This window comes from Chiloscyllium punctatum, chromosome 25, assembly GCF_047496795.1.
Source record: "Chiloscyllium punctatum isolate Juve2018m chromosome 25, sChiPun1.3, whole genome shotgun sequence".
Lineage (NCBI taxonomy): Eukaryota > Metazoa > Chordata > Chondrichthyes > Orectolobiformes > Hemiscylliidae > Chiloscyllium > Chiloscyllium punctatum.
Window position 1 is genome coordinate 50,057,837 of NC_092763.1, and position 23,241 is coordinate 50,081,077.

Below are 23,241 nucleotides of genomic sequence, written 5' to 3' on the forward strand. Positions count from 1 at the left end.
GAAAATGAGTTAATTGTGTTGGCAATTTTGGCAGTTAGACATGTTTGTATATGGCCTTTAAAGTCCTAACAGCCAACAGCTCGTCATCACTCGAGTTTTTCTTGTTGACTCTGAGTCTAAACACTTGGCCTTTGTAATTGTAACTTCTGTTTGACATTTGGTGACAAAGAAAAAGCCCAGTTGAACTACATTCACTATGGCCTGCGACAAAGAAATGCTCAGTAAGTTGTTGAAGAGGTAGTGCAGAAAGAGGTCTTTATTAAGCTTTAATGTTGTCAAAATAATCTTGTCAAAATCTTAATGCAATTAATTTCTGGAGGAATATGATAAAATGTCTGGTACATCTTGTTTTCCATAGTGTTAGTTCTTGGTTAACCACAGAAAGGTGGAGAGCTCATCAAGGGTTTGTTATTTTTTAGTTTTTGAGTTGGTGACCCAGTTATTCCCATGGTTGAGAATAACCTGTCAGGGTAAAAGGCATTTATAGACAATAGGTGCAGGAGTAGGCCATTCTGCCCTTCGAGCCAGCGCCACCATTCATTATGATCATGGCTGATCATCCTCAGTGTCCTGTTCCTGCCTTATCCCTGTAACCCTTGATTGCACTGTCCTTAAGAGCTCTATCCAACTCTTTCTTGAAAGTATCCAGAGACTTGGCCTCCACAGCCTTCCGGGGCAGAGCATTCCGTACACCCACCACTCTCTGGGTAAAGAAGTTTCTCCTCAACTCTGTTCTAAATGGCCTACCCCTTATTTTTAAACTGTGTCCTCTGGTTCGGGACACACCCATCAGCAGAAACATGCTTCCTGCCTCCAGAGTGTCCAATCGTTTAATAATCTTATACGTCTCAATCAGATCCCCCCTTAGCCTTCTGAACTTAAGCATATACAAGCTTGCAATTGCTGCAATCTTTTAGCGTAAGAGAGTCCCGCTATTCCGGGAATTGACCTTGTGAACCTACGCTGCACTCCCTCAATAGCCAGAATGTCTTTCCTCAAATAAAGAGACCAAAACTGTGCACGGTATTCCAGGTGCGATCTCGCCAGGGCCCTGTACAGCTGCAGAAGGACCTCTTTGCTTCTCTACTTAATTCCTCTTGTTATGCAGGCTAGCATGCTATTAGCTTTCTTCACTGCCGGCTGTACCTACATGTTTGTTTTCATTGACTGATGTACAAGAACACCTAGATCTCGTTGTACTGCCCCTTTACCTAACTTGACTCCATTTAGGTAGTAATCTGCCTTCCTGTTCTTGCCAGCAAAGTGGATATTCACACTAAACTGCATCTGTCATGTATCCGTCCACTCACCTAACCTGTCCAGGTCACCCTGTATTCTCCTATCATCCTCCTCACATTTCACCCTGCCACCTCTACCTTTTGTTTATGGTCATAATTGGTTTTTTGTATTGTATGCTATCTTGAACATTGGACTTAAATTGCTGAACAGTTGGCAACCTGAGTAGACCAAACCACTTTGGGAGCTATCTTTTAAGCTTGCCACATCAGTATTCTTTCACTGTTAACCATGAACCTTATCACCAGTTGGGTAGGACATTTTACTTGAATAATCTATTGACATTTATTCTGACTATTTTACATAGGAAGTGCACTGGAGGATGCATTAGCTTCTTGCCTTCAATCCTCCTACTTACTTGCTGTTGTATGATTTTTAAGGGAACGAGAACAGCCACCCAGATTTGCACAGCATGGGTCATTCGAATATGAATATGCCATGAGGTGGAAGGCTCTGCTTGAAATGGAGAAACAGCAGCAGGAGCAAGTCGATAGAAATGTGAAGGAAGCACGCGAGAAACTGGAAGTAGAACTGGAAGCTGCCCGTCATGAGCACCAAGTCATGCTAATGAGACAGGGTAGGTTGAGAAGAATATAGTTTTCTGCATGTCTGAAGGCATTTACTTTTCTGGGATAGAGATCATGCACGTCCTTTATGAAAGAATTATCCGAATTTCTTCTTTTTCTCTATGTACTTATAATCTGGTGGTGCACTTCCTGTGAAATCTACTCTTTCAGTAAGGCCTTGCCTAAAATGTCTTGTCAGAATTGACCACTGCATAACCACTGTTTCATAAAACTCCCAATAAAGTGGTGAAAGGATTTTGGTTTTGTACACCACTCCTCATAAAGCCAGTGATCTTTTCTGCTGGTTTATTGTTTTTCTTAAACATTAGATCAAATTTTGTGCAGCTAAAACTGTGGCCACATGTTCCAGCGATCCCTTGGAAATTGTATCATTTACTTGCTGTTTCTTTTGGATTAAAATTTTCATGGGAGATAGATAACAAGCCAAAATATTTTGCTGTAATTAAAAGAACTAGATGTTGGAGATCTGAAACACTCAAAATAGAAATTGATTGTTTTGGATGTAAATTTACTTGCTTAGCTGAAAGGTTCATTTCCAGACGTTTTATTACCTTAGTAGATAACTTTTTCAGTGGACCTCATGCGAAGCAATGCTGAAAATTCCTGCTTTCTATTTATATGTTTGGGTTGATGTCATTTCCTGTGGTGTTATTTCCTGCTCCTTTTCTCACGGGGTGGTAGATGGAGTCTAACTCGATGTGTTTGATAATAGAGTTCCGGTTGGAATGCCATGCTTCGAGGAATTCTCATGCGTGTCTTTGTTTTTTGGCTTGTCCTGGATGGATATGTTGTCCCAGTCGAAGTGGTGTCCTTCCTCATCCGTTTGTGAGGATACTAGTGAGAGCGGATCATGTCTTTTTGTGGCTAGTTGATGTTTGATTTCGCTCAAACTGTTGGAGAAACTCCTCTGGCAGTAGTCTGGAGAAAAAGCAATTAAACGTTTGAGCCTACTGATGCTTGTATAGAACACAGATGTTTGCTATGCCTGATATTTGCACAGCACTATTGCAAATGCACTGTTACATGTGTGTTCTGGGCATGAATCATTGTCCATTTACCCATTTTGGAAATTCTTAAAAGTGAAATTAGGTCGAGCTGCAACTTGTGCTCGTTAAAGATGTCACAATTTCTTATTTCAATTTTTGGAATATGTGGAATTGTGTGTAAAACTAAATTTTCTCTTAAAGACGTGTACTAAAACAAGTCCTTTTTGTCACCAGATTTAATGAGACGTCAAGAGGAATTGAGGCGCATGGAAGAATTGCACAATCAAGAACTGCAAAAGCGTAAACAAATAGAACTGAGGTAAAGAAGATGTACTGTCTTGCACTATGCTGTTAAGTTTCTGCACATTGCATATTCTGGCAGATAATCGGTATCATATTAGGGACATTGAGCATGTTAACAATCTTCCATTTCAGTACATTTGATTGAATTTTACAGCTATTTCTAAACTTGAAATTTATTTCAAGTATAATATTAGTTTTTCTTCCCCTTTAGGAGAGACATTTTGGTTCAAAAATCCTGTATTTCATCTAAGACCTTGATGTTCCAACCGGGCTCTGACGCACAGTTGCTCATAATACTTGAGGCCTGTGCTTCATATAAATGTGGAATGATTTCAGCCCATTTATGTTTTGGCCTTTTCTTTATTGATTATCTGTTTTTGTCCTTTATTTTTGAAACGTTGTATTTGAATTTAGCCATTTTAATGATCTATGGACTTGTATCAGTAATTCTCCCTTGGATTTCCCTTGTCTCTGGGTTTCCGTTATTTTGAAAGTTCTTTTGATCCTATTTTTGTATTCAAATTGGATAACATCATATTTACCTGCATTTAGCAAAACTGGCAAATTTGCTTGATGTCAGTTTTTTGCAATTCTGTACTTCTACCTCTTAGGGCATTTTTGATGGTGCAAAGAAAAAGAGCAAAATTGGGAACTGTCAGAAGAGAATTCCAGAGCTTGGGATCTGGGCAGCTGAACGTTTGGGCATCAAATGATTTGGGAATGCACAAGAGGCCAGTGTTGGAGGAGTTCACATTTTTTTTGGAGCCTTGTAGCGTTAGTTGAGTTTATGGAGGGGCAGGGCAAGGTCATGGACACATTTGAAAGCCAGTATTTGGATTTTGGTGTAGTTGGGGGTCACAGTGTTGTTTAATGGATCTTATTGCAAGTTAACACATGGGCAGCAGAGTTTTGAGTAGTGTCGGATTTTTTTTGGATAGTGAATGTGCAAACTTTGCAGGTGCCAATTGTAATACTCAAGCCGGGAGGTAACAAAAGCTACAGATGAGCGTAGCTGAGTTGGGATAGCCATGGTCAAGCAATGCACACAGACTGGTATCCCGACTGACTGTGCTTAGTTGTAGACACTGGCAGTATTTTTGATAAGAAATGCTTGGCTGACTTGTCTGTAATTCCCTAGTTTCCTTTTTGACTAGTATTTTGATGTGCAAATTCCTAACACATTTCATTTGTGAGATGGGGGTGGCACGAGCAGGTAGGTTCACTGAGCAATTTTCATGTTCTTGTGAAAACAAAAATTCTAGGTGTTCGTCTCCTTGGATGATTAGAGACCTAGCAGAGGTACAGATGTTAAAAGGTGGAAATGCAAGATTACAATTTTTCTCCAGGGGTTTGCCTTGGACAAATGATGAATTTGAACAATGTGTTCCCTGTACCTTGACATTCATTAGTGTTAGTCTACTATCAACGTCCTTGGAGTTACCATTGTTCAGAAGCTTAGCGGACTTGCTGCATTAACTTGCTTCTCCAAGAAACTAGGAACACTGGTTGACTCGCCCATTGATTCTCCAAGGCCTGTCCATCATCTGCAAGGCACAAGTCAGGAATGTCGTGGGAAATCCATATTTGCTTGGATGGATGCAGCCCAGCAACACTCAAACTTAACACCATCCAGGACAAAGCTTGCTTCATTGGTACTGTATCCTCAAGCTTTCGCTACCTCCATCACTGAAATAGTAGCAGTGTACACTACCTACAAGATAAAAACAATGACTGCAGATGCTGAAAATCAAATACTGGATTAGTGGTGCTGGAAGAGCACAGCAGTTCAGGCAGCATCCAACGAGCAGCGAAATCAACGTTTCGGGCAAAAGCCCTTCATCAGGCTTTTGCCCGAAACGTTGATTTCGCTGCTCGTTGGATGCTGCCTGAACTGCTGTGCTCTTCCAGCACCACTAATCCACTACCTACAAGATGCACTGCAGAAGTTTACTGATGTCCTTCCAGCTCCTTCCAAGCCTGTGACCACTTACACCTTGAAAGACAAGGTCAGCAGATACATAGGAAGCATCAGCAACTGCAAGTTCACGTTGCAAGTCATTCACCACCCTGACTTGGAAATATATCGCCATCCCTTCACTGTCGCTGGGTCAGAATCATGGAAATCACACTACAACTGCAGCAGTTTAGGAAGGCAGCTCACTACCACCTTCTCAAGGGCATCTCGGAATACCAGTAAAATGTTGGCCAGCCAGTGATGTCCATGTCCCATGACTGAATTAAAACAAAAACTGTCTGTTTGCACACAGTTGGAAGATAGGAATGTTTGCCTCATGGGTATGATGGAGGAATTATCTTCTGTGTTGTCATTTTCTCTGTTCCTAAAAATGCGTAAATGCGAGTCAAACAAATCTTGACTATAATTCTCACATTTAAAATTGGCACACTAAAGTGGCGGACTAACTGGAAGAATGTAGGTTGTGTTAAATGGACTTGATTCACAGTGAAATGTAATTGACAAAATTCTTGTCAATGAGGAAACACTGAACGGCGATTGGGTGCTGAGTGATGGCAGTAAAGTGACCGCATTGTTGTTTGCGCAAGTTCTGGATGTAGGTTTGCTTGCTGAGCTGCAAGGTTCATTTCCAGATGTTTCATCATTCTACTAGGTAACATCTTCAGTGGGCCTCCAGGCGAAGCACTGTTCTTGATACATGCTTTCTGTTTGTGTTTCGGTTTCTTAGGGTTGGTGATGTCATTTTGTGTTCTTTTTCTCAAGGGGTGGTAGATGAGGTCTAACCCGAATTTAGATAGATCACCATCTACCACCTCTTGTGAAAAAGAACAGGAAATGACATCACCAACCCAAAGAAGCCCAAACATAAATAGAAAGCAGGAATCATGAACAGTGCTTTGCCCGGAGGCCCACTGAAGATGTTACAGAGTAGGATGACGAAACATCTGGAAATGAACCTTCCAGTTCAGCGAGCAAACCTACATCCAGAACCTTAACCTGAGCTACAAATCTTCTCAAAACTCATAATGAGGTCAGTGGCACTGTCTGACTGTTCTATTGTTGATTACATGCAAAATTAAAATCTTAAGTGCTCTTTGCCATCCAGCACTTCCATATTGAGCATTATTTCATGGAATTCCAGTAGGGAATCACTCATTCATTTATTTGTAATGGCGTTCTTTTTTATTTGTCAACTGGCTTTTTGTGTCATAGGCTGCATTTGTTATTATTTTTAATCACCCTTGAAGCTGGTTCCACATTGCTTTCTTAAACTGTGCTATGCAAAAAAAAGTTTTAGAATAACTGAAGCAAAGGAACTGAATCTTTTTAATAAGAATTGGATGACTTTCATAAAACCTGGGGGAAATATAGAGCAAGACAAGATTTCAATATTAAGGGCAATCTCAGGCTTCGGTTAGATGTCTTGATTTGCTGTAGTTCTCTAAATGTATTAGAGAATTGTGGAAAAAACACAAGTACCATCCACCAAAGTCCCCAAATACAAAATTGCTTGAGCTCCTATTTGGCAAAATGAAGTTTCCATGGACTGGGGATGTCGTGGTGCAATTTTATTCCAGTGTTGGCTTTATCTAATGTTGCATATAGATGAAGTATTTAAGTTGAACTATTTAAGTATTGGTTGGTAAAAAAAATTGCAACAGAAGCTTCAAAAATCCTAAATTTTAAACAATTCTCAGGCAAGAAGAGGAACGCAGAAGACGTGAGGAAGAAATGCTTTTGCGTCAACGTGAGAAAGAAGAAATGATGAGAAGACAGCAGGAGGGATTCCGAGGAAACTTCACTGAAAATGTAGGTGTTCTGAAATATTAATATCATTGAGCAAAGGTGCAATGGGTAGCTTAGAAGAATATTAAAGGCAATCAATACATTTGTGGAAATTATTAGGATTTGTAACTAATGTCAAATAGTCAAGGAAAGTTTCCCAATTTGTTAATGTTCTAGATAACCCAAATTGTTCTCCTAGGTGAGTAAGGATAGTTCGGCATCCCTTTATTCAGCAATCCTTTTCATTGGCTGAAACAGGATCAAGTTCTGAAAGGTCCCTTCCCTTTATGGATAATCTTATCTTGCTTTAAAATGAATCAATTTACCCAGGCTTTTCAGAGTTAACAAAGGCTAAGTTGATGTTATTAAACAAGAGAAAAAAGTAATAATGTACCATGCCCCCACACTGCTCATCCAAGCAACATGTTTTAAAAACTGATAAGTCACTCGTGTATGAGAAGTACATAAAATAATGTGGCCATCATGTGATGTTACCAATAACTTTTGACTTTGGTACTTTGGTTGAGATTCCTACCTTTGCTGGTTGATTTGCTAAAATTGAATTTTGGTAACTGCGTGGCAGAATTCAATGTCTTTTCCTTCCTTTATCTTCTGTGCACACTGGTCCAGAGCCTACAAAGTCAGGCGCAAATATGCACAGACCAAGGTTGAAGCTCACGTTTTGTATACCTCGGAAGGATAAGCAGAAACATGTCTGCACTAGATGGCCTCCTGAGAAGTGATAGGGTTGTGTCACCTTGCAGTGCCAACCTCTCTTCAAAGGCAGCAAGGGTGTTTGTGTCGAGCCCACTGTGCCACAAATTGTCACAAATGTATACATTAAAACCAAATTAAGTACTGAAGGCAGTTAACTTGCTTGACTGACCACTCTAATGGAAAAAAAATACCAGATTTCATCAATTAACAAAACAATAAACTGCTCCTTTCACAGCAGCAAAACACAGGTGCAAACAAAATATTGTCCCTTCAAATTGAAATAAGTATACATTAATAAATAGAATGGACAATTCTGTAGGTGGAATACATGGGTAAAAATGTTTTCTGGATCAATAATCTAAACCACAAGAATGGAATTAAATGAGTTTCTTGCATTTGTTTCTTTTAATTTTTGGTGATGACTATCCTCCATTTAGTAAGTGATCTGTTGCACCTAACTTATTTTGGCTTGAGTTAGAAATGTCAGTGTGCTTGTTTTCTTTGAGGCATTGTGAGAAAGACACCTGTTTTGGCTTGAAGGCTTTTACAGAGATCTTGAAATGAAAAACCTGATAAATTTGTAAGCCATCGTGGTCACTACACTAACACGATAGAACTAACCAGGAATGTTGCATTTGTGTATCAGTTGTGTAAACACCACAACGTCTGCAGATGCAATGTATGCTGACCAATATGTTAGATAAAGGTAATTAGGTCACCCCTTTTGTGTTTCTTTAAATATTTCAACTTTTTAGGGTGATTCACTGACTGGAAATAGCTGAGTCATGGCATATAACTGAGGCATATCATAACATTTTCTGAAGTGGGCGAGAACATCAGCTGTAATTTTAATTGTGCATGTGAATTTAATTTATGTTTAGAGGGAAAATATGAGGATGGAAGAAATTGCCCAACGGAGTGGAATGACCATGCCAGGTAAGATGCGCACATAACATTTTGAATTTAAATGATAAATAATTTTTCTTGCATCTCAGATTTTTTTTCTAGTTTTAAGGGATGTGGACATTGCTGGCTAGGTCAGCTATTCTGGGTGGGAAAGCTTAGCTTAATCGGTGTTGCTTAAACAATACTCAAGAAATCAGACCATCAGGATAAAACAGCTCCCTTGAATGGCACTGCGTTAATTGTCTTCAACATTCACTCCCTTCACTGTTGATGCACAGTAACTAGAGTATATACCATCTAAAGATACACTGCAGCAAGGCAACTTTGACAGCAACTACTAAACTTGTAACCTCTGCGATCTGGAAGGTTAAGGTCAGCAGATAAATGGGAATGCCACAACTTGCAGGTTCACTTCTTAAGCCGCACATCATTCTACCTTTGAAGTTACGTTGCTGTTCGTTGGCTGTCACTGGGTCAACATTCTGAAACTCTTTTCCTAAAGAACTATAGGGTTTGCATAGCCCAATTACTGCAGCAGTTTAAGAAAGCAACTCACTGCCGCCTTTCGGGATAAGCAGTGATTGCTGGCTAGGCCATCAGTGCCCACCTTCCATGAGTGAATTGCCATTGACTGGTGGTAGGCTATTACTGCTGTCCTGTTGCAAAAGGACTTCCAAGATTTGATTCTGTCATACTGAAAGAATGCAAATATAGTTGCAAATCTCAATGGCATTGTGCTAGGTGTGGAACTTGTAGCTCATGGTGTTGCTGTGTATGTGCCGCATAAGATGAGTCACCGTTGAAAGAGAAAGCAAATCCAAGCCACAAATGTTGGTTGTTACAATCAGTGCAGTGACCCCACGACGTATAGCTTATATTAGTGACTTGGATGAAGGGATCAACTTTAGTTTTGCCAAAATTGTTTTTAATGCAGAAATGTGTAGCGAAGCTACTTGTGAGGAAAACACCAATGAAGCTGCAAATGGATTAGTTACCTTTCTGGACCAAAATGTGGCACAAGTGTTATGTTGGCAATTGAAGTTGTCAAATTTTGCAATAAAACTATGAAGTGTTTAAATAGAGAGAGTTGAGAATTTGGTGTTATGGGCGGGACCTGGTTGACTTTGCTTTTGAAACAAGAAGTTAGAATTTAGGTATAGCAATTAATTAGAGGGCTAAGGATGATAACCTTTTTGCAAAATTCAGGAGTCTTTCCTCAGCTCTTTGCAACAATTTAGTAACGTTGGACTTAAAGGTGCTACCAACTGTTTTGATTTTATGGAGGGTATGCTTGCATTGGAAGCAGTTCAGAGATAGTTTCTGTCATGATTAACTGTGGTGGCGATTCTTTGACAAAGGAAGCAGAGAAAATTCTAAGGGTTAGAGTGCATATCATGAATGCTGCATGTTAACAAATGTAGGAACCAGGCTGAATTTAGAAAGTTGAGACCAGCTGAAGGAAATGGGAATGAAAATATCTTCCAAAGGCATTCCAACAGTGAAAGCATGGCTGGAGGAAGGATGGTTCAATCAGGGACCAAAATAGAAATCGATGCATGTAGCATCATACATATTGGAAAAACTAAATTAGTATATCTGTCTTTACCAAGGAAGAAACTGCGAAGGCCACAATATGTAGGTGAGATAGAGGTTAGTCTAAAGTATTTGGAAGGAGTAGTAGTAAGGCTGATTAAACTTGAAAGGAGAGATCACCAGGCATGGGGTGTGTGGTACATTATGGAAGTAGAGTGGAAATTTAGAGGTATTTTTTCATTCCCTCTCAGGTATTTGGGGTAGTGCCAAATGACAGAAGAATCGACAGTGCTCAATTCTTATTCAAAAGAGGGCAAGAATAAAAGCCCAAAAATTATGCTAGCTGTTCAATGTCAGTGGGAAGGTTTTTGAACAACAATTTGAGACCAAATTCAGTTTCTTGGATAAAATTTGGATTGATTGAAGAAAGCCAGCTTGTATTTCTTTAACAAATCTGATTGTATTATCAAAAGATTCAAAACTGTAGGCATACATGGATTTCCAGAAGATCTTTTGCTCTGTGCTATGTCATTGGCTTGCCAGCATGATTCAAGGCCAAGGAATGAAAGGGGCTGTGGCACTGAAAACAAAGTTAATTGTGTGACATTAACAGTCGTAGTGAATTTTACTGCACTTGCAGAAGGTGCATGGTGAGTGCTTCAGGTTTGTTTCTTGGACCAGTGCTCTTCATACATAGTGGTGACTTTGACTTGTAGGAAATAATTGAAGACCTTAAAGGGTCAGTGCTTGTTGCTATAAGTTAATGTCGACAGGGGTCGAGGGCTAACTGAATTGCTTTTGCAAGAGAGCCAATACAATGCGGTGGCTGAAATGGCCTCATGATGGAATCATTGAGTTGAATTCTTAATTTTTGGTGCAGACAAAGGTTTTACCACGCAACATTTGTACGTATTTCCAGATCAGGCTGGGTTAAATGATTTTAGAACTTAGTGCATGCTGCATTCTCGATGTTAATGATTTGCAGTTGTATAACTTAATGTAATTAGTGTGAATGGGACACAAAAGTCTTTTTTGGAAATTGGAACAGACTACTTACACTTCCTGATTGAACGCTGTTGCATTTTTGCTTGTATATCAAATTGCAAGTCAATATTTGTCGCAGTGGGATTCTTCTTTCCAGCTCGTGGTGCTCTAGTGCCAGTGAATTTTAAGACTCCCGGTTTAACCCTTACTGCAGAGAGACTTTTTTTTATATACCAACCATTTCTGCTGTACCAATTTCTGCATGCTTTAATATTATCAATATATTTCATGGAATGGCTAAAAGTAAGGTAGAAAGTGTGCTACAAGGAGTATAAAGTTAGTGGTCCAATTATCTCGTTCACAGACTTGACTCGCTCAGTCTGAAACGTGTTCCAAAGATCAGTCATTTTATAAAAATGAGGTCATGTCTGTGTTTCTGTAAAAGCCATGATTTTTGTTTTGTGATAGAGTTATAGTAAGAATTGTTGTGGGGTTGAAATTTACTCCTTTTGCAGCCAGGGTGAACAGTACTGAGTCATTTTTTTTCTCTTCTAATGCCAGCACTCTAAGAGCTTGGTGTTTACTTTAATGACTTATTATTCTAAATGTTGTACCCCTGAAGTTTAGTTTTTTTATGCTTGCAGGAAGGCCTTGCGAACTTGGCTATATTGCAAGCCTTGTTTTAGATGAGGATACCCTATCTGCTATTTACATGTGTAGTGCATTGGAATGATAGCTGTTCAGCTGTTGTGTGCTGAATTAGTTGGTGTTAAAGCCTATTTTTATGCAACGTGTCTCGGCTGTGATTTATAAGAGTGATTATATTTCAAGTTGTGTTTTTTTTTAGGTAATTTCATCAAACGTTGATGCTATAATTTCAGTAAAAGAGACATGTTGACGTTGAAAATTTTTCTATTTGAAGTAGTCATAGAATCATGGAGTCACACAGTACGGAAACCGACTCTTTGGTCTAACCAGTCCATGCTGAACATGATCCTAAACTAAACGAATCCCACCTGCCTGCTCCTGTCCCATATCCCTCCAAAAGTTACATATTCAACTGTATTTTAAATGTTGTAACTGTGCCCACATCCACCCCTGCCTCTTTGCAGCATTCTAGTATTGAAATCGAAGTGAGGCTAAAATTGGAACTAATTATATACATTATGCATTGTTGATCCTGTCTCCATTTTGATTCTATTTTAGTGTTCCCTCCTTTGGCTAATTTGCTGGTAATGAAAACTGATATATTTTCCTCATAGGAAAGTGCATTTCGGAACAGTTAATGTGAAAGTGCTGTCACAACAGCATTTTTATTGAATGACAAAGTGAAATGCCTTTTTATTTTAAAAATATAAAAATGTAAATGTGATTAGGGGATCCCTTCCTCAATGTAAAGTCATAGAGTTGTACAGCATGCAAAGACCTTTTGGACCAACTCTACCACACTGACCAGATATCCTAAATAAATCTAGTCCCATTTGCCAGCATTGGCCCATGTTCCTCCAAACCATTCCTCTTTATGCGCCCATCCAGATAGCTTTTAAATGCCTTCTGCATCATCACCACCTCTGGCAGTTTGATACACATACCATCCTCTCCATGAAAATGTTGCCCCTTCGGTCCCTTTTAAATTTTGCTCTACTTAGCTTAAATCTATTTTATGAACCCTTTCATGTTTAACAACATTTGTTATAGTAGGAACCCCAGAATTACACGCAATATTTCAAGCCTAACCAATGTCCAGTACAATCGCAATATCACCTCCCAACTTCTATATTGACCAGTAAAGGCAAGTGTACCAAATGCAGTGTTCACTACTGTGTGACTGACTCAATTTTCTAGGAACTATGAACCTGAACCCCAACTTTTCTGTTTGGCAGCGCTCCCTTGGATCCTACCATTAAGTGTATAAGTACTGCATTGATTTACTTTAGCAAAATGCAACATGTTACATTTGTCTAAATTCACCCATCTAGCACTCCGCACATCTGATCAAGATCCAGTTGTACTCTGCGATAATCTTTACTGTCGACTCTGCCACCAATTTTGATGTAATCTGCAAATTTATTAATGAATCCTCATATTTACATCCAAATCATTTATATTAATGACAAAAAGTAGGGGACCCAACACTGATCCTTGTGGCATACTGCTGGTCACATGCCTCTGGTCCAAATCCCAACACTGCAACGTCACTGTGTTTCCTACCTTCGAGCCAATTTTGTATCCAAATAGCTCGCTTTCCCTGGACTCCATGTAAACTGACCTTGCTAACTAGTCTACGAAGTGGAGCGTTGTCAAATGCCATGCTGAAGTCCATGTAGACAACATCCACAGCTCTGCTCTCATCAATCATCTTTGTCATTTCTTCACATAACTCAATTAAGTTAAGGAGACACAATTTTCCACACACACTGAGCCATGTTGACTACTCCTAATCAGTCCTTTCCTTTGCAAATACATTATAGATCCTGTCCCTCGGAATTCCCTCCAATAACTTGCCTGCCACTGACATCAGGCTCACCGGTCTGCTTGCTGTTTTTTTTCTAAGCACCTTCTTTAATAATGGCACCATGTTAGCAAACCTCCGGTCTTCTGGAATCTCACCCGTAGCTATTGATGATACAGATATCTCAGCAATGGTGCTGGCAACCACTTCCCTAGGTTCCCACACTAGTTCTGGGAGACATCTTATCCATCTTTAAGCATTTTAAGATGTCCAGCACCCCTTCTCTCTAATATTAGACACTTTTCAAGTTTTCACTATTTATTTCCCAAGTTCTCTAGCTTCCATATCCTTCTCTATAGCAAATACTGATGCAAAATACTTATTTAGAATCTCCTTCATCTCCTACAGTTCCACACATAGCTTTGTTGATCTTTAAGGGGTCCGATCCTTTCCCTAGTTAGTCTTTTGCCCTTAATGCATTTGTAGAATCACTTTGGATTCTCCTTCGTCCTATTTGCCAAAGCTATCTCGAGTTCCCTTATTACCCTTTTTGCCCATCTGCTAATAATTCTCATGCTTTTATACCTTTGAGGAGGTTCACTCGATCCTACTTCTTTATACCTACCATATGTCGTCTCTTTTTGGCCAGAGCTTCAATTTCTTTAATCATCCTGCATTCTTTACACCTATTAGCCTTGCCAATCTCACTAATAGGAACAGACTGCCTCTGGACTCATCTCTCATTTTTAAAGGCCTCTCATTTTTCGACTGCCCCTTTACTTGCAAATAGCCTCTCCTAATTAACTTTGAAAATTCTTGCCTCATACAGTAAAAATTTGCTTGACTCCAGTTTAGCTTTTGTTTAGGCATGCTAATTTGAATTTTCAAGAAATCTAGATACTCCATATCTGAAGGTTCATTACTGAAGGGACTTTTGACAGTTTGTTGGACAAGGCGTTGTTTAGAATTTTTGCGAAACTTATAATTTCCTGTTTCTATTCATTTCAGTGGGTCTAACTGCAGCTGATTTTACAAATCTTAAAGCAGGTATGAAATTTCAGATTGTAACAATTTCATTAGTGTTACTATTGGCATAATATTTGATATTTACTTTGTATGCAACATCCAGAGTATATAACTGTGATTGTATTGTGTAGTAGAAAACCTCTCCCTGAAAAGAAAAATGCAATTTCTAGGAGTAAGCTGAGACACTTGTGTTTCATTTGAAATTGCAAGTTGTGTATAATTTCAAATAGGAAGGGGGACCAGTTATCACTTTTTGTTGAGTTGATGGACAGTTATTTGTTTTGGGGAACTGGGGTAAGTATTTAAGTGAATGAATGGCAAGTGTAAGATAACTATCAGCCAATATTTGACTGAAATGTTATACTTGTCAGCCTCTGCAAATCAAGTCCCGCAGCCACTTATGGGCATGAACAGGCCGACTGTGAATACTAGCGCACCACCTCCACAAGGACCACCTGGGAACCTGGGAAGCCAAATGCCAGAAAACAATATGGGAATGGTAATGTATTAAAATATATTTACAAATATAATACTAGCCTAGAGTCAGATGAGGGAACTGTGAATTTGAAGTTGTAAGCATATTTTCTTCTAATCTTTGGCATGCTGGTGTGGGGAGAGACTGTAAATGTGTGTTGAATTTGGGTACACCTTTTGGTTTTGTTTCATTGCAGTGAGAATCTTACTCATTCACGTGCAGAGTTGCTTTTGTGGATGCCCCCTTTTAACTGTAATATATAAATTGTGCTGATCAATTTTAGATATTTTCCCATTTTATGATTTGGCTTATGTGGTAGTTTCTTTTCCTCCACTCCGACTTGTCAGTTAAGACCTTGACATAACAATGCATATTATAACAGTAATTTTTGAAAGCGTGCAATGGCAGAATACCGTTGTATTTTCCATTTTCTGGTCAAGTTAAGTATTCTAAAATCTATGATGTTTATAATGCTGAATGCCATATTAACTAATAACTTGGATTTTTACACTCTCCACTTAATTTCTGCTTTGCACAGTAACATTTTTGGGGGCTTAGTCCAGTTTTTTTAAGCTGACAAATGCAGCATACAGCAGTATTGGGTATTCAGTAAAATTAGTAAGTGTACTGGAATGATTTTCTGTGAAATCTTCCTATTTCAAACAAATCATTATGTACTACGGAAGTTTTTGAACTTAGCAAATCACTGTCAAAATGGTGCACTTTCTTTCAGAAAGTACAAGTATTTGTGATTTGAATGCTTTTTCTTGCCAGCAGCTTCCTTGCTGATGGTTTTTTTTTGGTAAAGGTCTATTTTAATATTTATTGACAGCTGATCAGATTTCAGGCTCCTAATTGATTTCTCAATTTACCTCTTTACCTCCACTTGCTTTCTGGAGTAGATCAGGATCAATTATGACAAGTTCCCTACTGGACCAACTTCTGCGTAACTGGTTAACACGGGAGGTTCAGTAAAAGAATGAACTGGGTTTACATTCAGTGGTCAAAATGAGATGCAGGAATGGATAGCAAAGTGCAAGAAAACCTAAAAGGGAAGGTATGAATACAGACTTCTGGAAAATGCTGAGGAAGAAACATAACAGTTTAAATGAGTGAAAGACTACATCTCAAAACAAACTTCTGGGGAATTATTCTTAAATTGAGTTTTGTACTCCATTTATTTGGTTGTGTGTAGACTTGTCTGTTTTAAGTCTCCACAGTTATATTGGAAACAAGTTATTTCTTCTGTAATCTTTAATACAGTGTGTTTCAGTTATTGTACATACTGTTGCTTCAAGTCTGTAATTGTGACTTACTGAATATATCTTAATACAGCAAAAATATTGTGTGCAATTTCTGTCGATTCTTTCCATTATATCTGTGTCCAGATTTGTCATGCTAATTTTATATGACTCATCAGGTTGAAATTACATGCTGTCTACCAGTGAAGGTGTTAGAGCCCTGCCACTGGAAAGAAGTTATAATTACGTTGTGCCAAGTTCATTCTAGGCATTTCCATTTTGAATATGAAAATGGGAATTTATAGTAGAAAGAGATAAAAGCAGAGTATGTCAAATGGGACCTGCAATACAACTGTGCTCCCAAGTCCAAATATTCCTCTTCACTTGAAGACTACATTTGATGTTAACTTGTATGCATTGCCGCAGGAAGCTGATTTAGAATAGCAGATTCATAATTGGCAAGCAGATGCTCATATTTGATTTTCTCACATTCCAAAAGCAATACCACTTAAGTTCTTAAACAAAGGATGTGCCAAACTATTTACTCATGTGTATACAGTGGATAAAACCTAAGATTCTGTACTGGAATGAAGGATACAGTTGGAACATGGATATCTGTATCAGTTTTTATGGTGCTATTGTAATAGTGTTTGTGCCAATGCACCGTGTAAACATGTGAAAATAAAATATATTTTAGAAGCTTGAAAAGCTTGTTTGGCCAAACAGTCAATTTTTAAAGAAGATCCCACTTATCGAACTTCTCACCAGATCACTCGATCTATGTTTATAAAAACTTTCATCTGTCCTTGTGAGCCCACTTCATTAAATTGTGTGATCGTTTTCATAATTGACTTGTATTTCCAATTGAGATTAAGTTACATTTTGCGAATTTCTGTAAAGACTACGGGGGGTGGGGGGGAAGCCAAAGTAACATTATTGTGCTTTGTACAGTTTTTGCCAGCTGTATGTGCTTTCTCATTCTGGAAATTATTTCTGAATAGAAGCATTTATGAATCAGCACTCGATTAATTCCCCATCTATCATAAGTGTTGAAAATGAACTTAAATTATTGAAATTATTGCTATAAAATCAGTTTCTTTTAAATTAGGTTAGCTCCAGGAAATGTTATTTTTAGATGGAATTTGCTTGCATATGATCTCTTAATTGTGACATGGTCTTTGTTATGTTGGGGTGAGCAGACTGAAGGTTACCTAAAGAATATCAGGTAGTGTATTCCTGGAGTGAAAAAGAAATTCTGTGCAGTCACTGTGACGTGGGCATTAGTGACTTGAAGTAGACTGGTGTGGCAAGGTCCTTTTGTTGACTGGGTTATTGAAATGGTCTGGCCTGAATATTTACCAAGTATTGCATTATGATCTTTTGATTTGTTTTCCTTGGTTTTACATAACACAATTATACCATTAATAGTTGCACACTTGTAACAGTTTTTTTGTTGTATTGGACTACATGATCTAGAACTGTTTTTATTTGTTTCAGATTATACTTCCCTAATATTGATGGAACTTATCTTAATCCGTCAGTGTAATATGATAACATTGAAATCTCCGGGAGAAGTGGGTCCAACCAGAAATCTGGGTCAACTCGTGCATTTAAATTTTCATACTTTTGTTTTATATTAGCCTTACTTATTTTTGTAAGCTAGGAAGTGCTTGCATTTCTGCAGCAATGACATTATTCTCACACTGATGATTTGTAGTTTTGTGGAGAAAAATAACAGTAAGTGTTGTTCATGATGTGCAGATAGCATTGCAGGTGCTTGTGCTGCCAAATATTTTGATCCGTATTATTAATGACTTTGTACGGAATAAAAGATATTGTTGATTGCCTTCTGGCTGTCAACAGGCTGGGTGGTATCATGTCTGGGCCGATAGTGTAGGTGTACAGACAAAGCACATTGCTTAAAATATTACTGTACATTCCTTGTCTTGCATGCAGCATTTCAAAAACATTAATGAATGTTAGTTGGTGCTCTAGGTATCTGATTTTTTCCTAGTTTGCTCAGACATTGCAATAAATTTTGTGCTTGCTGCTTTCGTCGCTTAACTGGTGCTGTTTCAAAAGGAAGTGGTGTGGATAGAGAGAAGTGAAATTAGCGTCCAACTGTACGTGGATGGTTTAATCATCTGTAAATGGAAATTGTGTGTCAGCAATTTCATGGTGTTACAAAAGGATCCCAGACGCACATTAACACATTTGAATAACATGTCTGAGTGTTGTTGCAATTATTTCTCAAATCATTCTCCTCAATGTCAAACTTATTACTTACAGGATATCTCAATTGTTGTGTCTGCAATTACAGCATTTGCTTTTAAGACATGGATGAATTATTTCAACTTTCTATCTTGCTTTTTAATTTTCACTATTATTTCTAATCCTGAAAATAGAAACATAGGAAATAGGTGCAGCATTAAGCCATTCAGCCCTTTTAATTTGATACTGTAATATGGTTCTTCGGGTGTCATTTATCTGTTTTTTTTAGATGAATGACCATTCCATGAGTGAACCTAGTTGATTTAGTAAATAAAATATGGGAAAGGGTATCACAACAGTTTGATTTTACTCTTTATTCCCATCATCTATACACACTTCTGTCAGGATTTGAAAAGTTGATAATAGTTAGAATTACTTTACCTCTTTAAGTTTACCCTGCTTCTTAAATATAATTATACAATTTACCATTGTTTACAAAGTGTTCCACGTATACTTGTTTCCATTTTCAGTCCAAAATGATCAAATAAGGATGAATAACACATTTACCAACTCTAGATTTATATTTATCTTTGTTCGTCAAAGAAAACATATCAGTGCGTTCACTGTTGAAGTAAGCTACGGATTTGATGGAATTACATTTTATAGCATTGATGGTAGTTGGTGGGATTATTCTCGTTTTCTTACTTTAAAATATTGGAGCACAGTAGTGTTCAAAAGGAATTACGCACATTCGAGTTACTTTCAAAATTTAAGGGATGTTCTTGTCTTAAGATGATTCGAGCTTCAGAAACAGTGATCTTGACTGCAGCATATACTTCAGTTGTTTGAAAATGTTGAAAGTTGAGCTTTTGCTTAAGTTAATTTTGTGCATTTGGCTTAATGTGCTGAAGCAAAGTTGAGAGCAAACGAATATATTTGTGTCGGTGTAGGTGCAGCCACACCTCCACACCACCCCGCCCCCCCCCCCCCCCCCCCCCAAAAAAACTCCAATTGAGTTGTGATTTCAGGTTATTTTTCTTCAGTGGTTGAATGTTTCCACACTTAACATTCTTTCTCCTCTCAGCCAAGTGTTGCTGAGTCTGTTGGCATTCAAATTTCCTCCACAGGTGGCACTGGCTAATGCATTCTTTCTTAGCCCTCCTTGAAGTTCTTTGTTCATGTCATTACTGTGTCCTGAAAATTTAATATTAATAAATTATGCAGGACATCACAACTGACACAGTACCAAAATACTGCATATGCTGGTAATTTGAAAGGAAAATATGAAGGAAAAAAATCAGATCTGATGGCATTTGTAGACAGAAGCAGAGTTGGCGTTCGGATCATCACGTATAATGAATATCTTTGAACTTCTCCTAAGTGGAAGTGTCAGCTGGAACTATCCATGCAGCTTGTAATGAAATCAATTTTTTTTTATTTGAAGAGTGAAATCTTATTAGTGATAAAATTTCAGTCAGAGCTTTATGATTCGATCTCTTTAAAATATACTGGAATGCAGCTATACTGTTGTAGTGATTATTCATTCTGTGTATTTATCATGTTGCATTGAAAGTGAATTATGCAAGCAATCCTTGGAATAATTTCACAGTTTGATTCAATTTTCTCACCTGGTCACTTTTTGATATTGACTGCTGTTGTATAGTTTATCAAGAATTTACTCTGACTCTTGCACTTCCTTGAGAACTGAGGTGTTGAAGTCTATCATGTGCACTTCCAGAAAGAGTTGTAGAAACAATTGAGTGATCTATACATACAGAAAACATATGATGTATAGCTGTGTTATCTGCAATTATAAAGTCATCAAAACTTGTATGTTACTCTGATAGCTCAGTGATCTGAACTTGTAAAATTGTAGCACATCATTCTGTAAAAGTGATACATTTGAAGAGAGCGTATGCATGTCTGGGGGTGTGTGTGTGTACACATAATTGAGTGACTTGTTTGTCTGACTTGAGTTTGAAAGGATGGTTGGTTTTTCTCTTCTGATTTTCTCTTAAAATTTTGTTTTCATTTCACATAAATTAATTTTGACAGTTCTAGTAAATACTTTGTGCACATGGCAAAAGGAAGGTATTAATTTGTTTCCCAAACTTTGCTATTAACTTGTAAGTCTAATATGATTACCCCTTTCCCTTTTTTTATCGGTACTTCTGGATTCTGCTGACTTTCATCGTTCCAATGGGGGATTCTCAACCTGCCTATTGCTAAATCTACGTGGGACTTTCAATGAACGCTAATATCCAATCATATATATTTTAACTAAATTAATAGCCCAATGATCGATTTGTTCCTGGAAATATGGATGGTCAAGCAAATAACTTGGGCACACCGATGGTTGGCAGCCCTGCTGGGTTTCCGCGTGGAAATCAAGGAGAGTATGGTTCAGCCAAACGTCGTAGATACTAATTGCAGACCTGAAAATACAGTAGCCTTTAGCCATTCCACTTAAAATTGCCTCGAGTATTTTTGCAGATTGTATCATTGTAATGAGCTTTAGTACTTAGGTCTTTAGTAATTTACTGTTTCAAATATTATTTTAATTTCCTGTTGGATGTATTTGGTAAATGTGCATGATATGTTTCAGTAATCCACAATGTACATAATGTAATGCACAAGTTGCAAAGAATTTGGACACACTCTCATTGAGATGTTACTATTTTGATATTTGTTTAGCTACTCTAGCAGACTTTCCAATGAAACAGACTTCTGGAACAATTTCGTATTTTGTGATTATTTTGTTTTTTTTTAAAGTGATTACAGACAGTAAAATTGGAATCTCAAATGGCTCATGTGTTTTTATTTTCTATTGCTGAAGGCTTTATGCTGATGTATTTGGTATTTTTAAATATAGTAGGTAGGAGCAATGTAGGAAATAGGTGGGTTTGCATTTGAGTTTATGTTGGAATGTGGAATGGACTTACTTTTTGGACATGTAATAGGTGGATTCCAGGTTCTTAACAATACCATGCTGTGTTCGCTTTTAAGGATATGGCGTATTGTGCTTTTGGTAGATTGATATATTTGAAACTATTGACCACGTCAAACTGGAGTGATTTGTATTTTTAGAATGGGACATTTGATCGTCCCAGGAAAACATACCTAACTTGCAGGAAAAGTAAATCAAATATAAACCCACCTTTTGAGCTTGATGCCCTCTAGTTTGTTTTGACTTGCTACATATACGTTCCAATACGCACTAAAGAATGCAAATAAAGTTCTCAGCACTCTTTCTATTGTAATGTATTCATTTACTACCCTAATTGTATCTTTGTACTGTTGCTCATTTCTGAGTGGCATTTTTTGAATTTTTTAAGATTATAATGCTTGATTTTAGTTGCTTTACCATTTTTTAGCTAGATAGGTAACAAAATTTGGAAGGGTTGTTGAGGTAACAAGATCGGTACATTTGTTGAGTTTCTAATTAAGGTTTTGGTAGAAAGAGCTTTTGAAGCTCTTGGGCTTAAAAACATAGCTATTCAAACTTCTGAGCAACTTGTTGATTTTAATTTCTTCTTTATGGTTTAATATTAGGTTGTTCAATGAGTCGTTAGACTCTCCAATCAAACAAGTAAACTGTTTTGGTAGTTTAAATCTTTCCTTTAAGATTTGTAGCTTAATGGCACTTGTACATTGTTCTCCCACTTCTTTCTACCTTCTCTCCCTCCCTCTTTCATGCTCGCTCTTTCATTCTTTATTCCTTGTGTGTCACTATTAGAACACTCAAATGATTTAAGGGCTTTTCTGTTGCATATGTTCGTTATTGTTGGGCCTCTGTTTTGATAACAACGATTATTAGGAGGAAGAGCATATATGCATTTTAACATCATGTAAACTTGTGGAAATTTTAGGGGAATATTTATGGGAAGTTATATCAGGGTGGGCATTTGAAGGAACTTGTAGGGCTACATTGGCTAAAGGAGGAGAGTGGGACTGATTAGTTTTTTTTCACAAGGAGCAGGTGTGGACTCTTTGAATGGCCTATTTCTGTGGTTAAATAACTAATTAGAACTATAAAAGTTAAGTGCATTTTGCAGTATTCTACTTAGTTCCCAGCAAGTGGCTGGTCTGCTGCTTGGAGGATAGCCTGGAGTTTTGTTTGTTTCATCAAGTACCTTTTCATCCAGAGTCAAGTATCTTGACCCTTTTTAATTTTGCTGTAATTTTTAACATTATGCATTTATTTCACTCCAGCTGTCTATTGGATTTTTCTTGCTGAGAGTATGATTCAGCAAAAATTGTCAGTTTACTCATCAGAATTGCTCAAACAATGTGTCCACAGCCTTAAATCAGTTATGGATATTGAACGTGGGGCGTTGCCCAATATCTGCAAGTTAATCTTGCTTATCTGTATTCTTGACTTATTTTGAAGATCTGAGTTCCATCTTCTATCACTTCAGTCTTTTTTTCATAAGTTTCTCTAAACAAGGCTTGAAAATTTACTTTTTTTTCCTCTAGTGCATTTTTATACTTGATAGAACTGGGCTGACTAAAACTGTCTGCTACCCTCCAAAGTTGGCTTCTTGCTTGTGACTTGTTCTGCCTTGGTCAATGGACCTTTTATGGATGACTACATCATATTGTCGCTTTAATTGTCATTTCATTATCATCCATGTGCCAAACTTGTGCCTGTTTTACAAACATGGCTGTTGTTTCTTTAAGGACATTAAGCATAACCTGCCCAAACTACCAAACTTGCTGAAAGTGTAAGCTGATGTTACAGACATTTTATGCCTTCACAAATTG

At 37.8% G+C, this 23,241-nt stretch overlaps 1 protein-coding gene across 2 annotated transcripts in view; it reads left to right on the plus strand.

Annotated features, from left to right (window-relative positions):
• Nucleotides 1–21,725, plus strand: part of LOC140495934 (non-POU domain-containing octamer-binding protein-like) — a 33,682-nt gene extending 11,957 nt beyond the window's left edge. Inside the window, exons 4-10 of one of the 2 annotated variants that reach the window (XM_072595247.1) lie at nt 1,677–1,873; nt 3,104–3,188; nt 6,845–6,956; nt 8,531–8,585; nt 14,533–14,571; nt 14,922–15,049; nt 20,770–21,725. In XM_072595247.1, coding sequence (XP_072451348.1) covers nt 1,677–1,873; nt 3,104–3,188; nt 6,845–6,956; nt 8,531–8,585; nt 14,533–14,571; nt 14,922–15,049; nt 20,770–20,904 — 751 coding nt within the window. In that variant the 3' untranslated portion in view covers nt 20,905–21,725. Of the gene's footprint in view, nt 1–1,676; nt 1,874–3,103; nt 3,189–6,844; nt 6,957–8,530; nt 8,586–14,532; nt 14,572–14,921; nt 15,050–15,927; nt 16,975–20,769 lie in introns of those variants that run through there. The other variant, XM_072595248.1, reaches the window with a different exon arrangement.
• The last annotated feature ends 1,516 nt before the right edge of the window (nt 21,726–23,241 follow it).